General features: G+C 51.6%; 1 protein-coding gene across 1 annotated transcript in view; it reads right to left on the bottom strand.

Annotated features, from left to right (window-relative positions):
* Window positions 1-7,098, bottom strand: part of MKX (mohawk homeobox) — a 43,371-nt gene extending 36,273 nt beyond the window's left edge. Inside the window, 8 exon segments of the mRNA XM_015853317.2 lie at window positions 4,630-4,789; window positions 6,166-6,353; window positions 6,356-6,418; window positions 6,551-6,639; window positions 6,642-6,732; window positions 6,734-6,823; window positions 6,825-6,863; window positions 6,865-7,098. Of these exon segments, the coding sequence (XP_015708803.2) occupies window positions 4,630-4,789; window positions 6,166-6,353; window positions 6,356-6,418; window positions 6,551-6,639; window positions 6,642-6,732; window positions 6,734-6,823; window positions 6,825-6,863; window positions 6,865-7,083 (939 nt within the window). The 5' untranslated portion in view covers window positions 7,084-7,098.
* Between the last annotated feature and the right edge of the window lie 8,214 nt (window positions 7,099-15,312).

The raw sequence follows: 15,312 nt of genomic DNA, 5'->3' as shown, positions 1-15,312 counted from the left end.
ACAAAGCCGGGGGCTGCTGTGGTCATAGTGTGACCCAAAACCATCACACCATTCAGCTGGTGTCACCTACAGAGCTGGCTGACACGCGTATTGCTGGAGGGCCAAGCTGCGGGCCTCAAACTGTGCCTGGCCCTTCTTCTGCCACCTGCGTATTGCTGCATGGGCTGCCTAGGCAGCATGGAAGTGCCAAATTGATAATCTCTTCTGGAGCAATGAAGAGAAAAAGGAATCCTGTCTCCTGGAGGACAAACAGGTCTGAAGCTCAGAGCCCTACACAGGAGCCAGCAATGGCACTTCGTGTCTCCCACTCAGATTTTGCATAAAGTCTCACTTACATGAAGCAGGGCTCCACTGAAAATACCGCGAGCCCTAGATCAGTGCAGAGCAGTGGACAAAGCACACAGTCTGCAGTGACAGGTTAGGAAACCAAAGCTGTAGCTGGCAGCATAGAGTAAGTAAGTAAGTAACATTCCCTCTCCTCCAAGGCTTCTTGTTTATATTCATCATATTGACACAGCAATCATTATAGTAAACCAGAAAGGGTGGCTTGGCACCCATCCACCTTCTGATGCAATGAACAAACTCGCTGCAGGCCGCCCAGCTGCAGCACGAGCCACCTGCCCACAGCGGGATGGAGGGGAGCTCGGAAACCAGACATTGGATGATAAGAACAGACCAGCCTGGAGTCGACATCACCTCACCAAGCCAGCAGCTACCTACCATCTTGCAAGAGGAATTTCCTTGTGGTACATACCATCACACTTTGAAATATTTTATCAATATTTCATCATAGGAAAGGAAGAGAGGATAGTATTAGCGTGACTCATACATAAAAGCAATTAAATGTAGCGAGAGTGATTTTTGCCTGGTACTCTTGGTTTATTTTGGGCTCATTCTTCCTCTGCCAACTCACTGCATCCTGCATATCAGTGTGACAAGATGAGTCATATTTCAAGTTTTGTGCTATGAGAGGAGGAAGTAGTAGTTATCTGATCGTTGTGGAATAACCTTCCGTCAGCATTTACAGGAGAGGCTTTCTGGTAAAGCACAAAGCAGCAAGCACTCACTCCAGAAACTCATTCCAAATGCAATTAAACAAGGCATGCCGAGGATGAAAGAAAGTTAAGTAAATCCACCCAAAAGCCAGCCATCTTCCATGAAGGTCCTGCCTTATATTACTGTGATGTCCAAAATCTCAAAAACAAAACAACAAAACTGCATCCCAAAAAACTGCATGACCAAACTCATTTCTCTTGTCAGCAACAATCATACAGCTGTTCCACAAAAGCAAAAGGACCAGAAAAAAAAACCAACAGGGAGAATGATAATAGGAAGTGCTTCCTTGCGTTCATACTTTACATCAACTCAGCCATTCCCAGAAAGCACCAAGTACTTATATCGGCATCAAGAAATATTGACCCTCTGGCTTTGCTTCTGAAGAGCCTCTTCAGACCCATTGTGATTTGTTCTGCTTCAGTGCTTAAGAGCGGCTGAGGTTTCAGAATGGGAACAAGTCAAGCAATGCTCCTCCCCCCGTAATCCCGATATGACTGTGTGGATCCGAATACTATTAAATCCACAGCAGCGCATGACCCGTGTATTAATCCTAGTATTGCAGAAAGCTGCTCTTCTACAATACGGCTATTCATGTTTCTTTCTGGAAGGAATAGATGGCCATTTTTCTTTTTTATTTCACAAGGATGTCTAAAACAAAATTTAAAATAAAATAAATCAAGCACTGCGGTAATAATACAAATGAAAATGTAGCACGTTAATAGCACATTAATAGGAGAAATTATTGGATTCTGAATCAGAATCTAATTGGAGTAAAACATAAAATGCTTTCTCAATTTATATTGCTTTTCTGGTTTCCTGCTTTGGCAGTTGGGGAAGCAGAAAACTTTTGACTGTTGGACTGCAAGCTGCAATAACATTTGCCTTGAGGACTCCTGAAGACCTGGTTGGACTGCTCAGGAAGAATTCAGCCCAGAATGTGCACTGGGTTTTGCTACTACTTATTGAGAAACAAGATGATTTATGATTGCTGCAAAATCTTACCTCCCTGAAAGAGTCTGACTTCCCCTCTGAAGGTGAGAGAGCCCCTCTGTCACGCTGCACCAGGGAGCATGGGGCTAAGCCAAAGTAATGGGGAGGGAGGAGAAATTAATTTTAAACCAGCCAACTGGGTGACAGCGGAACTAATGAAAATAAAATAGTGGAAAATTTGGTATTGTGATTCTGTCCCAATGATACAGTAAAAAGCGGAGCTGTGTGTTTACCTATTTATCTCACAACAGGATTAGCTACATCCACGCCACAGTCCTACAAAAGTTCTTTTGGGCGGATGGCACAGACTGGGATATGGTATGTACTGGAGTAAGCTTTGTCAGAGGAAAGGAAAGAAGGGCTCCAGCCTCACCACCGATGCCACAGCAATCAACACCACACCCCAGATGGCTGCTGAAGAACTTCCCTAAGGTTGGCATATAGGTGAAAAACAGGAAAAGTCCTCAATTACTCACTGCCTCAATGACATTTCGATGGAAGCTTGGAGGGATTTTCAGCAGCACCTTTTGGAGAAGAGAGCTGCAACTAGAGAGCTGAGAAATGGGGGAAGGATAAGATGTGAGGTCAAATGAAGATGTGTAACCCAGAGAGAAGACATCACACCGATTCCTGGCTCTCCAGTGATGTTTGGTGTTATTAGACTAGAAAAACAATCCACAGAGACCCTGTGTGGGGGAGAAATAGAGCTTTCCAACAGATACTGAAGCCAAAACCCAAACTGCTCTTGGCTATAGCAGCCCCATCTGAATGAGCTTGGGCTCCAGGGAAGTTGTTACAGATGCACCCAGTGTGGCTGAGGTATCCATGAGCAAGAACACTGATCTGGACTGCAGCCTGGCTCACTCTGGGCACGGGAATGCCAAGGAGGGGTGGATACTGTTTTGTTCCTCCAGGCTCAGGGATTGTTGCTGCTGCCAGATCTACTTATTTACCCCTTGTGCCGATGCTACGCTATTCCTGAATTAAAAAAAAGCAGTGCACCCAAGTGATGGAAGAAACATCTGGGGCTTCTTTTTGATGGAGTGCTCCTGTAAATGAAGATGGATGTGCCGCTTCACACAACTCTTTCAAATGTTCCATTTTGTAGAAATAAACTGCTCAAATTCAGCTTCGGTGTAAATCCAGCAGAGCCATGGGGGTCTAGCAGGGATAAATGCAGCACTCTGTAACTCTTTTTCATTTCATCCTACACCTGACATAAATCACAGCACTCCATGTACCAGTGGCCGTGGCTCCCTTGGTGCTGTTACAGAGACAAACACAGAACATCCCAACCGGGACCTACTGAGAAACACTGCAAAAACCACCACCAGACACTTTCCCATTGTGTATTCATTCTGTGGCTTTTATGAAGAAAAAAAAGAGAACTCCTCAACATGTCACAAACGTGAAATTCTCCAGACACGTATTCTGGATGTACGTTTTAAATTTCATGTAAAAATAGGGGAATATTCTGAAAGCTGCTCCTATTGAATTGCGGCGCTGAATGGACAGTGTTTATCCAACCGTATTTTTAAAAGTCTGAGCAAACCTTACATGCCTGTTTTTACAAAGTGAAGAAGTTATTTTAAGTGTATCTTCCAGCTGTAATTGGCGTTTTCTGAGACATTAATATTATTTTTGTCGAAGTAATGGTGTTTTGGTAGTGCGGGAGTTCCACAATGAGGTACTGAAGTGTAAAAGTGTCCCCTTTCGCCAACGTTATGAGAATGGGAGCTGCAGGAGCTCAGAACCATAACTATGGTTTGCCACCTGCTCTCCCACTCTGACATCTTCAGGTCTCCCACAGTGACACATCACAGATTGGGCAGAGCATTGAGAACCCATCCCGCCAACACGTGTTTCATGTCATGCATCCAGCAGCAGTATGAGAATGAGACCATTCACAATACAGCAATCTCTGCAGCATCCAGAGCCGGGACAACATCACTCAGAAACCGATAACATCGCCACCACCCATTTACACAGAGCACCAGATGGCCAAAGGGACTGAAGCCATCACATTTACCAACATGTGCAGCCAACTGTACCCCTCCTGATGTGGCAGCAGGGCTGTACCCGTAAGCACAGCTACCTCTGGCTTCACTGTGTGACACCAAAGCGCTCCATGAGCTGCTGAGCACTGCATGCCCATACAGCAGTGTGGGTTTGGAGGTGGCAGGTGGTGACTGCTATCGGAGCATTGCGATGCTTTCCATTCCAGACTGTTTTCAAAAGGGAAACGAGTTGCTCCCTACAGCTTCCTAAACAAGCCCTGCCGCATGCTGACATCTCTCGTAATTGATTCTGGGGGGAACTTGAAGCTTTTTAAAGACCATGCAAAACTCCTTCCGTTGCACTTATGGATAAAGGATGCAGCGCCTTCTCCCAGCAGGGGAAGAGAGGAAACGCGGCTTTCGCTGCCGTCCGCTCTCACAGTCCACGCGTGGGAACTGCTATTCGCGGGCACGGGGCGATGCTGGAGGGCGGCAGAGGGAAGGACGCGCCGATGACCCCGACGGCACCTGCGGTCCCAGCACTGACTGTCCCCGTCCCTCCCGTCCGGGCGGGGGTGTCCCTTACCTGCACCAGGGTCATCTTGGTGATGATGGCCAGCATGATCTTCTCGCCCTTGGTGGGGTACGGGTTCTTGCGGTGCTCGTAGAGCCACTGCTTGAGCGGCCTCGCCATGTCCTGCAGAGCCTGCCGCTTGTGCCGCACCTTGCCGCCGCTCTGCCGCGCCCTGCAGCCGAGAAAGGGGCTCAGGGGGGCAGCGGACAACGGAGGAGGGGGGGGTGGGTGGGGGGCTGGGGCTGTCCTGAGATGCGCAGACGGGGTAGAGGGGGGGAAGCGCGGGGATTTCGGCCCTGGGGTGGTGAAGGATGATGCTTCGGGACGGGGTACAGCGGGGCCCGAGCGCGGCTCTCTCGGCTCCGGCAGCTTCCGCGGGATGAAGCCGCCCCGAGCACCCCCCGGGGGGAGACACGCGGCACCGAAAGGGCAAAATGGTGAGGGGAAAAAAAAAAAAAAAAAAAAAAAAGAAGAGAAAAGAAAGGTTAAGCGGTTAAAAAAGGGAAATGAAATTATTTATTTCAGCCACTGATAGGAAGAGAAAAAAAAAAAAAGGATTTTTTTACAAAGAGTAAATAAAAAAAATAATAAGGGGGAAGGTGTTCGGTGTTTGTTCTTTTTAAATAAAGCGTCGGAAACGAAAAGCAGAGCGTGCCCGGGGCAGCAGAAGGGCGCGGGGGCAGCAGGGGGCGCCGCGGGGCCGGGCCGGGCAGTGCCGGCCGGGACACCCCGCAGCCCCGAACCGCCGCGCTCGGCCGCGAGCTGCGCCTGCCTGGGACGCGCTTCGAGCTGCCGTCCCACCGCGTCGCTACCGCGGGGAGCTGATGCAATCGTTAAGGTGGAAACGAGGAGCGAAAAGAGCTCCAAGGAACGGTTCGAGTTCGGTGTCTCCTCGCCGCGTTCCTTTAGTTTCTAAAGCGGACCCGAAACGCTCGGTCGGCGGCCGCCGGTTCAACCCTCCGCGCTCCGGCCGATCTCCCGGGTCCTCCCATCGCCTCCTATTCCACCTGTCCCACAGCGACACAAGCAGCCGCGGGCGGCTCAGTCCCAGGTGCCTTCGGAACAAACCCCCGCTCGACCGCGGGTCGTTATTCCGCTTTAAATCCCCATTCCGGGAGCGCACCGACACCGGCGGCGCCTTTCTCCCCCCGGCGGCTCCGAGCGCCGCGATTACGGCGGCAGCGGACGGGTTGCGAAGGGGTTGCGAGGGGGTCCCGAGGTCCCGCACCGCCACGCGTCCAACTAAGGGCAGCGCCACGCGACGCGCCCGTGATCATCGCGGCTCCGTTTTGGGGGTTTCGTTACGCGCAGCGCCCGAGCGAAGGGGACCGAGGATCTCCCCGCTCTGGTTGTGCCCGAGCCGGGGACGGCGGTCGCGCACCGCCGGACGGACGCGATCTGACAGCTCGGGAGCTTCTGCATCACCCGTCGGCAGAATCTGCCACCGGGGGAGACCCGGGAACGTCGTGGCGGGGGCGAAGGGAGCCCGTCCGAAACCCCCCTCCACCGACGACCCCAACCCGTGCCGGGGCCGAGCGCGGGGCATACCCCGTCCTCCGGTTGCGCAGGCTGAGGCTCTCCTTGATGGACGGGCTGTCGGGGAGCAGCACGTCGGCGTGGTGCGGGCCCTCCACCACCCCCACGTAGGGCCGGCCGCCCCGCTCCCGCTCCTTAGCGTCCTCCTCGAAAAGCACCTGGCCGCTCAGCTTGCTGAAGACGATGGTGTTCATGGTGGGGTGGGGGGCTGGGGGACGCCGTCGGGCTGCCCGCCGGCTCCGAGGTGCGGGGGCTCCGCTCTGCGCTGCGGGGAGGCGGCAGCGGTCACCCGGCGGCCGCGCGCACCGCCCCGGGCAGCCCCGGGCGCCGCCTGCCCACTCCCGGGGGCCGCCCGCCCCCCGCCCGCTCCCACGGCCGCGGCCCGCTCCGCCCGCACCTCGCCGCAGCCTCCGCCGCTCTCCTCGCTCCGTGTCGCAATAGTTCGGAGCGCGGCTTTCTGTGCCGTTTCTCTCTCTCCCCCTCCTATTTTTTTTTCTTTTTTTTTTTTTTTTTTTTCTCTTTTCCTTCCCCTCCCCCGGAACGATTTTCCCCTTCCCCCTCCCCAAACGTGTCGGGGGGGAGGGAAACAAATTGTTTTTAACGACCACCAAATGCGCAGCGCCAGCGCCCGAGGAAGGCTCAGCCTCCGCGCAGCCGCCCGCACCGCCGGGACCGCCGCTCCCCTCCTGGGGCCAGGGGGGCACCGCTGGTCCGGGGGACCCCGCGAAGGGGAACGGCCCCGCCCGGGCGGCGCTGCGGAGGCGGTCCCCGCGGTGAGCGGCGGGGGGGTCTCGGCCCAGGACACCCGATGGGGAAGCGCTGCTCACGAGGGAGAGCCCCCGTCGCGGGGCGCAGCCGGCGCCGGTACGGGCGGAGTAGTTTCGCGCTGCACATTAACGCCTCCGTTAACGGAACCGCTCAGGGAAACATCGCCCTCCGCTCCTCTCGACCCCCCCCCCGTCCCGTCTCTCAGGGTCTATAAATGAGGGCGCAATCCGAACCGGAGGCAGCTCACGCCCTGCAGAATTCCCGATGTTGTCCGCACGCCCCCGGCCCGCACCCTCCGCACCCCCGAGCCCGGTCCCTCCGGGTTTCGTATCTCGGTTCTTGCTCGCAGCAACGCAAAAGATGGCCCCGGTCAATATTTACACGGATGTCATTCAGACACTGTTTGAGCAGCACCGCCCGCCCCGCGCTGCCCCCTCCCGCGGTTCGGTCCCCTCCGGCCCCTCAGCTCCCCCCGGGGGGTTTTGTCGTGACCGCTCCCGATTCCGCCCGCCGGGAAGGGAGTGCTTCTGCTGCAGCGTTTGGATGGGAGCGTGACGTCACGGCCGCGCTCTTTGACGTCACACAGCCACGCAAGCTGCAAAGGAAGCCTGTGGGCACTAGGGCGGTAGGGTCATCCACCCCGTGGTGCATGCAGGACAGAGATGGGAGAGGGGATGTGCTGAGCATGCCCCCATTGTCGCTCGGGGGAACAAGTCACTGCTCCTCCCTGTCCCCACCATGGGGAAGAAAACCCAAACATGTCACTGATGGTTCTCATCTGAGGAAAATCCAAACAGATAGAAACGAGAACACCAGTGCAGCCAATGTGCAGTGCTGTCAGGGCCTCTGGGGCAAAGCACAGCACGGCGGCCCTGTTACTGCCATGCCTGAGTGAGCTGCCTGTAACCTGGAAGGGTCATCATGGTTGTGTTACAGAATAGAGAGGGCTGAGATGGTGAGAGTCTTTGTGAGAACCAAGCACTGCCACACGGAGAGGTGACCCTTCCACCTGCAGCCGTGCTGCTTTCCCCTCTCTGCTCCCAGCTGCCTACTGAAGATGAGTGTGCTCAGGGTGGGGAGCCTCAGTGGAAGACACTCATTTCCACCTCTGGGATCTCTGGGCAGCTTTAGGCTGTCCTGCAGGAATAAACCCCACAACTGCTCCTCCACTGTCCCAGTATGCACTGTCCCATGCCTACACCCATGGCTTACACAGACTGTGTGGGGCCGCATGCCGACAGTGGGACCGTTCCTTTAGACACTGTGTGGACAGCAAAGGGAGGCCTCTACCCTTCTCAGACAAAGGGGTTCCCCTGCTGTTAACTTCTGATGCCACTCAGTTGAGCTGCCCTGGCAGCAGGACCACAAGTCACTGTGGGCCTGGCATCTGCACCCAGCACGAATCACTGTGACCAGAGGGCAGGAATCAGCACTTGGAAAGTGGTGCTGGAAATAACCCAAACCTGTGCAGGGCAATCGCTACCAAGGCGAGGAGCAGCGGCAAGAGCTGTTGGCACTGAAGCACCTTCTGAGCCTCTGACACAGCGACATCTCCCAAATCATCACACGTAAACCTCACACACGTCCGCCCCCTCCATATTTTATTTCTTAGATCACAGTTGAAAAGCTTAAATGAAAACAGGACTTCTATTTCCAGAGCTTGTTTAACATCGTCAGTGTGATAGGAACTGCAGGCTTCGTGTTTTTAATTAAGGTGACTCAGGCTGCCATGCATAGCAGAGGAAGTGCCTGCTCGAGGCCAAAGCAACACCGTCAGCACGGGGTGCCCTGATCCCACAGAGGGCAGGTGACACCCCTGCAGTAGCCGGTGGATGGGCTGCTTTGCTCCCTCCCTCCTCCATGGGTGTTTTGTGATGCTTTCAGCAATACTCCCCTGACAGTGCATTCTCAAAGCATCCCCCTCCAGCTGCAGATTCCTTCCCAGTAAACATGTGTGTTGGAAATTCCAAGAATTTCCCTGTGTCCCTGGTACATGGTGCCATGGTGCGCTGGGCGGCTGAATAACTGCGTGTCAGACGAGTGTGGGATTGTTTGGGATTATGCAAAATGGGTCTTATCTCCAGTGCAACACAGCCACCCGCACAGGCAGTGTGGCTGCAGAGAGCACTTCCATCCATGGGAGCATCACAGGGCTGGCACTGGAGGTGCATAAGGACCACCTGGTGACCAGAGGTGGATGAAATGGTGCCTCCTGGGATGTGCTCTGCATCTGCAGGCAGCCAGAGCCCAGCTGTGGCTGCTTACTGCCCCAAAGCATGGGGATGGCATCAAGCAGGGATGGAGCTAAAACCCATACCAGTGAAGTCACCATAGATTGATAGAATCATAAAAGGGCTTAGGTTGGAAGGGACCTAAAAGATCATCCTGTTCCAAGCTCTGGTTGCCAACCACTATATCAGATTGACCATGGCTCTATCCACCCTGGCAGTGAACACCTCCAGGGAAGGGGAATCTGTGACTTTTCTGTGCATATATTTCTAAGGAAGGAAGAAGGACCTACCCTTGGGCATCTCACAAGGTCTGTGCCCATAGATAATGTTGCTGGGCAGACAGCACCTATGGTGGTGATCATTTTGTTGTCCCTCTGGAAAGCAAAGATTGGCTGTGAAGTTGCCTCCTGTTTATATGGAGCTTCCTACATGCTCAAAGCTGTGGATTGGTGAGATCTGGGAGGTGTCTCAACAGCACCTGAAAGTATCTGAAAGACAAAATGTGGGCTTTATTTTTATTTATTCCTGTACGGGCATTTGGTTTGGAGAAATTCATAGAAAGATGTACTGATCTGGAAAGCTGTGTGCAGGACACAAATACACCAGCACAGTGTGTGACTGAACCCATGTCTGCTTTGCTGGTGTCTCTCTTGGCATAACTCATAGAACCATGGAATTGTTTGAGTTGGAAAAGACCCTTAAAGGCCATCAGGTCCAACCCTCCTCCAACAAACAGGGACACCTACACTGCAGATTGTGCTGCAGAAACTTCCTATCTGCTTTGAAAATGCAGGGATAAACTCTGAACAGTTGATAACAACAGTAATAATTATGGCAGTTTTTCTTCAGCCACCTGTGCAGCAGTAAACATCACAAAGTATTATTGAACTTCCTTACAGTTTATTCCTGTTTTCCCATCTAGCATTACTGAAAACTCTGAAGCCAGGTATGTCTTCAGCATGGTGGACGCAGAGGTCCAGTCATCATTTAAATAATCCTCTGCTCCAAACCACGGGGGAGCTCTGAGCCCTGGGTGGGTGGACAGCAGCATGTTGTGGTGGCAGGACCCCCAGCTCCACAGCACCTTCAGGTGGCTGAACACATGACTGATGCCAGCAGTGTGAGGAGGTGAGCGTGGGCTGGGTAACATTTAGGGTTAGAGTTTTAGGGTTATGGTTAGGGTTAGTTAGGCTTAGGGTTAGGTGGAGGTTACTGTGGCATGGTGGGACCTTGCTTCCTGCTCAGCCACATGCATTTCTGCACGACCTCCAGGATTGCACAATCTCTGCGCCTCTATTCTGCAGCTGCAACGTGGGAATAATAACACTTCCTCTCCTTTCCCTGCTTCCTCCTCTGTTTTTGGCACGCAGCTAATGCGAGAGGGCTTGATCTCAGTTGGAATCTATCAGTGCTACTGACATGTTAATAATACTCGCAGAGACGTTTCCTCTCTGCCTTGCACTGACAGCGCTCTGCGCGGGGCTCCCAGCGTGTCAGCCTGCACCGTATTCCCTTTCAACCCCAGATCTGAGGCTCTTTCCGGAGACAAGACAGAGAGTGTGCACAATTCCTTCTGACTTTTAGGGTTTTAAGCAGAGAGACGCAGCCATAACGCTTCATTTTGATGGCCCTCCTGTTGCTGTGTAGAGCTCCCAAACACCCTGAGCTGTTTGCGCTGCATTAAGCCTTATATGGGTCATAGAATCATTAAGGTTGGAAAAGACTTCTAAGATCATCCACTCCAATTGTCCACCTACCACCCATGTTGCCCACTAAACCATGTTCTTTAGTACCAAATTTATATGTTTTTTAGCACCTCCAGGGATGGTGACTTCACCACTTCCCTGGGCAGCCTGTTCTGGTGCCTGACCACTGGATAACCTAATATTCAGCCTGGACATCCCCTGGTGCAAGTTGAGGCCATTCCCTCTCATCCTATCACTGTTACCTGAGAAAAGAGGCTGACCCCTACCTCCACATGACCTCAGTTCACACAGTAATGTGAGTAGCTTCTTTCAGACAGTAGTACAGAGGGTCAGGAGGGCTGCAGGGTTGCTCTGTCTCAAAGTGGATGCAATTGAGGGAGATTTGTATTCTGTGGGGAAACCCAAAGGCAAAGCACCACATCTGCAGGCAGTGTGGGTCACTGTGGGCTGGTGGGACTCCGCTCACAGTGCTTTGCTTGGGGTCACCCTACAGATGGAGCCTGAGAAAGTCAGAGGACAAAATTGGGTTGTGGAAAGATTCTCTAGAGATGCTTTGCAATTAATATTTTTGGCCCAAGTTTGTAAATGTCCTTCCTTATAACTTGCAGTTACGTAAAAATGCCTCCCCAGTTGCTCTCGTTCTTACATAATTGATCATTCATAAATCTCTGATGACTTAGATGGTTTCTCTGCGTTTTCCAGTAATAATAAATACAAATGTTTGTCCAAGCAGATTAAAAAGCCAGGCAGATCCTATTAATCTGCTTAGCCAGTGCTGATAGCTGTATTCTTTTCTTTTAGTGGGAATGAATTTAAAGCTCTGTGAAGAGTTTTAAAACACACAAACGCCATTTCCAACAGGGCCAAAACCAGCAGTTCAGCAGCAGCTCGGTGTTGGTCATGCTGGCAGCCTCCACAGCTGATGCCCACCGAGGGGCACTGAGCTCACGCACCATGTTTTCCTGTTTGTTCACAGGGATGGGTCCTGCAGGGCGCAAACTGCGCGGTGCAGCACTGCAGCTCCCGTACAAAGCGTTCGTATTTATTATTGGCGAGGCCGAGGCGTGCACGCCAGCGGAGGAAATAGCTGGCACATCTTCATTAATTCCTTTTGGTTCTAAAGTAGTTTTCAGGAAATAATTCTGCAAGCCTTTGGCTCCGCACACAGCGCATTTATTCAGAGCTGGCAGGGGCAGCAGGAGCCATGTAGTTCACTGAGCCCCGCGTTCCTCTGGATCCTGGAGGTGTTTATCAGAAAGGGCTCTCCAGCCCTTTTGCAGTCCCACACATCCATGGGGCGGTTTCAGGGCACCCACTGGTGACTTTGAGCACCTGTGGCTCAATTCCTGCCCCCTCCCACCTGTGAATCATCATAGGGAATCCCTCAATGGCATTAGGGACATGGTGGAGGGGCTGCTGTCCATCCGAGCGCATCAAGTGAGCATTGCCTTTGTTGGTTATTTGCCTGTAACTGCTATCTTTTCCTCTGTAGCGGCACTATTTGACTTGCAACCTCAGGAATACTTTTGTTGTCGCTTTGAGATCTCGCCATGACTAAAACCAGAAGTTTAGAGATATGTTCAGGCTTTCTTTTTTGTTGTTTTTTTTTGTCTGAAGAATAGACTGAAAATCTTGACTATCAGTCTCCCTCATGAGATGTCCTGATTTCACGCATTACAGCGGGGCCAGAAATAACATGAGAACAGCTTTTCTCACAGTATTTCGGTAGTTCTTTCCTGGCCATTGCCAAAAGCAGGATGTGAAGACATGCATGAACATTAAAGCAAACTCTTATTAGAATAGTTCAAGTTCCTCCAGCATTGTGGTCAAAAATTGTGTCAATTTTTATTCTATTCAGACTGTTTCAGCCCTTTCAGTACTTCAAAAATCCGTCAGTGTTTTCTCTTAATAAATCATTCTGCTGGGTTAAATGTGATTTGTGGGTTTTCATCCTTTTTCTTTCTTTCCCCGTTTTTTTTTTTTTTTTTTTAAAAACACACTCCAAGAAAATGACAAAGCGCTCTGACCTAAATTGTGCATTTGATCGTGTGCATAAATGTTGGCTCTCCCACCAGCCGCCCCTTTGGCTTTGCCATTTCTCCTCTGTGTGATGTACACGTGCAGTGCAGTGAGTGTTTGCTGGGCTGGGACAGGAGCTGCCCCGAGTGCCCGGTGATGATTCACGGGATCATGCCTTGTGGTGTAAGGACAGAATCAGCCTCAGCTTTGCCTATTAAATTGTTTCCTTCAAAGCTGTCAACAAATTCAGGTGCCAGTCACCTCGCGGAGTTTCCACAAAGTAGCAAAAGGGTGTAGAGTTACTGCTGTGCTGCCAGGGTAAACAGCGGCCGTGAGAGCGAGCGGAGAGCGGGGTCACAGTCTGCTGCTGCTGCGCCACGTGTCCGCACAGTTGCAGAATCATTATGGTTGGAAAAGACCTCTGAGATCACCTGGTCCAACCGTCCTGCTGCCACCAATGCTGTACACTGCCCTGTGTCCCTTAGCACCACATCTACATGTTTTTTTTAACACCTCCAGGAATGGTGACTCTACCACCACCCTAGGCAGCCTATTCCAGTGCCCAACCACTTCCCTAATATCTAGTCTGACATCACGTCCGTGTCCATGTGTGTGCTCCTCTGGGTAATCCACACCCAAGGCAAGCAGCCCCACTGGGCTGGGCATGTCCTTGGGCTGAAACTCCAGCCAGGAGAGGTTCCCTGTATGTACCAGTCCTGATGATACTGATGGGATCCTATCCTTCTGGAAGGGAGAGGTGCTCGAAGCATCTTTGGAATGGTGCTTCAGGCATCTTGGTGTGGCACAGCAGGGCATCTAACCTTCCCGGACTCTGCCTTCTCCATCAGGTTAAAACAACGTATAACCTGGCATGTTTTAAGGCTGCGTTTGCCTGTTTTCTCCTCACCAGTTCTGTAAAGAAAAAAATGCAGGGAGTAGTGAGCAGCATTTCAGACAGTGGTAGCAGGGGTGATGCTTTTCCCGCTGCCTCTCTCATAACTTCCTATAAACCAGGTTCTTCAATGAGAGGGAAAGTGTACAGCACCATGGACTTATCCAGGCAGCACTGAGAGCCCAGATCTCAACGGATCTGAATGTTGGCTGCTAGCCCAGGACCAGCAGGTGTCACCAGGAGGTTGGCTTACACACCGCCCTTCTTAGGAAAGCTCTCAGCCTGTTAGGGCCCAGGTGAAATGAGTCAGGCCATGGTTAAGTACAGAGAGAAGACCTATGCTTTTATGCTGAGAATCTCCCTGAGGACAGCTGAGGTACTGGTACCTTTCTCCAGGTGGGTCTGGCAGCCACAGTTGACCAGGATGCTGACAAAATCTAGCCCACACTTTGTGAATCCAGCCCAACCATTATGAATTCTGGATCTCAGATCAAGAGGGTACTTAGGAACAGACAAAGCCAATGCCTAGTTATGGATTTTGCTGTTCACTGTTCTACAGACAATATCTGGGTTAAAACCACTGAAACCACCCAAGACCAGGTAGATTATACCATTTCAAATTGAGTGGTCTGAGGGGATTCTGTTCTGGATATGCTTTCCATTCTCTGTTGGGAGTTAAGTGGAGATGTGTAGCTGAAAAGGATGGGAAGAAGGTCCTCTCTGTGAGATTCATGATTCTTCTTCAGGTGCTCACGTGACCTCTTTTGCCCACAGAAGCAGGATATTTGTTGACTGCCTTTCAAGAGCCTTGATCTGCCTCTGTGCATCAAATAAAGTAAAATAAAAAATAAAAAAATAATAATAAAAATGAAGAAAATACAGCTTTTTAGGGTTCTTACTCATGGATTTGCTTCAAGCAGTTACTGTGCTTCTGCCCTCCCTTGGATAGACTCCTCCACCCTGTAACCAGGTGGCTGTACAGAAAGGTTCAGCTCCTTGGAATGGACACAGTCATGTCAGTCGTCTCCACTGAAGGTAGCAGTCACAAACACGTGGGTTTGCCAAGTCTTCAGCTAGTTCCAGGAAGCCTTCATTTGTTTGCATTGCTAATCTAGCGCAGTCTGGGACTGCTTAGGGAGATATCGAGCCTTTTGTAAAATCTGTCTCATACCACTTCTTTTGAGATCTGCAGGGTAGAAACCATCTGAGAAGGCTTCGGGAGACTGACCTACTTATTGGTCTGAGACAGAAGGAGCTGTTCTGAGCTGGAGGCAAGGCAGCCCCTGGAGCCCAGCACGTTTTCATTTTGCAAGTCTTCTTTTGCTTTCCCCATGGTTCAGCTTCTTGGCATGGGTGGGAAATAATAATGCAGAGGGGTCAGGATAGACTGATGGGGTCCCTTTCTGAGTGTTTCCCTTTGGCATTCAGTGAGTGCTAGGGCAGCAGGTGGGCACTGACTTACAGGTCATGTTACAATCCACACTGCAAGAAAGGTTTCTGTAAGCATTCTTGGAGCTCCCTTCTCATAGGAGAGTGAAGAGGA

The sequence above is a fragment of the Coturnix japonica genome, chromosome 2 (assembly GCF_001577835.2).
Source record: "Coturnix japonica isolate 7356 chromosome 2, Coturnix japonica 2.1, whole genome shotgun sequence".
Lineage (NCBI taxonomy): Eukaryota > Metazoa > Chordata > Aves > Galliformes > Phasianidae > Coturnix > Coturnix japonica.
This window is presented reverse-complemented; position numbering and strand designations above follow the sequence as displayed.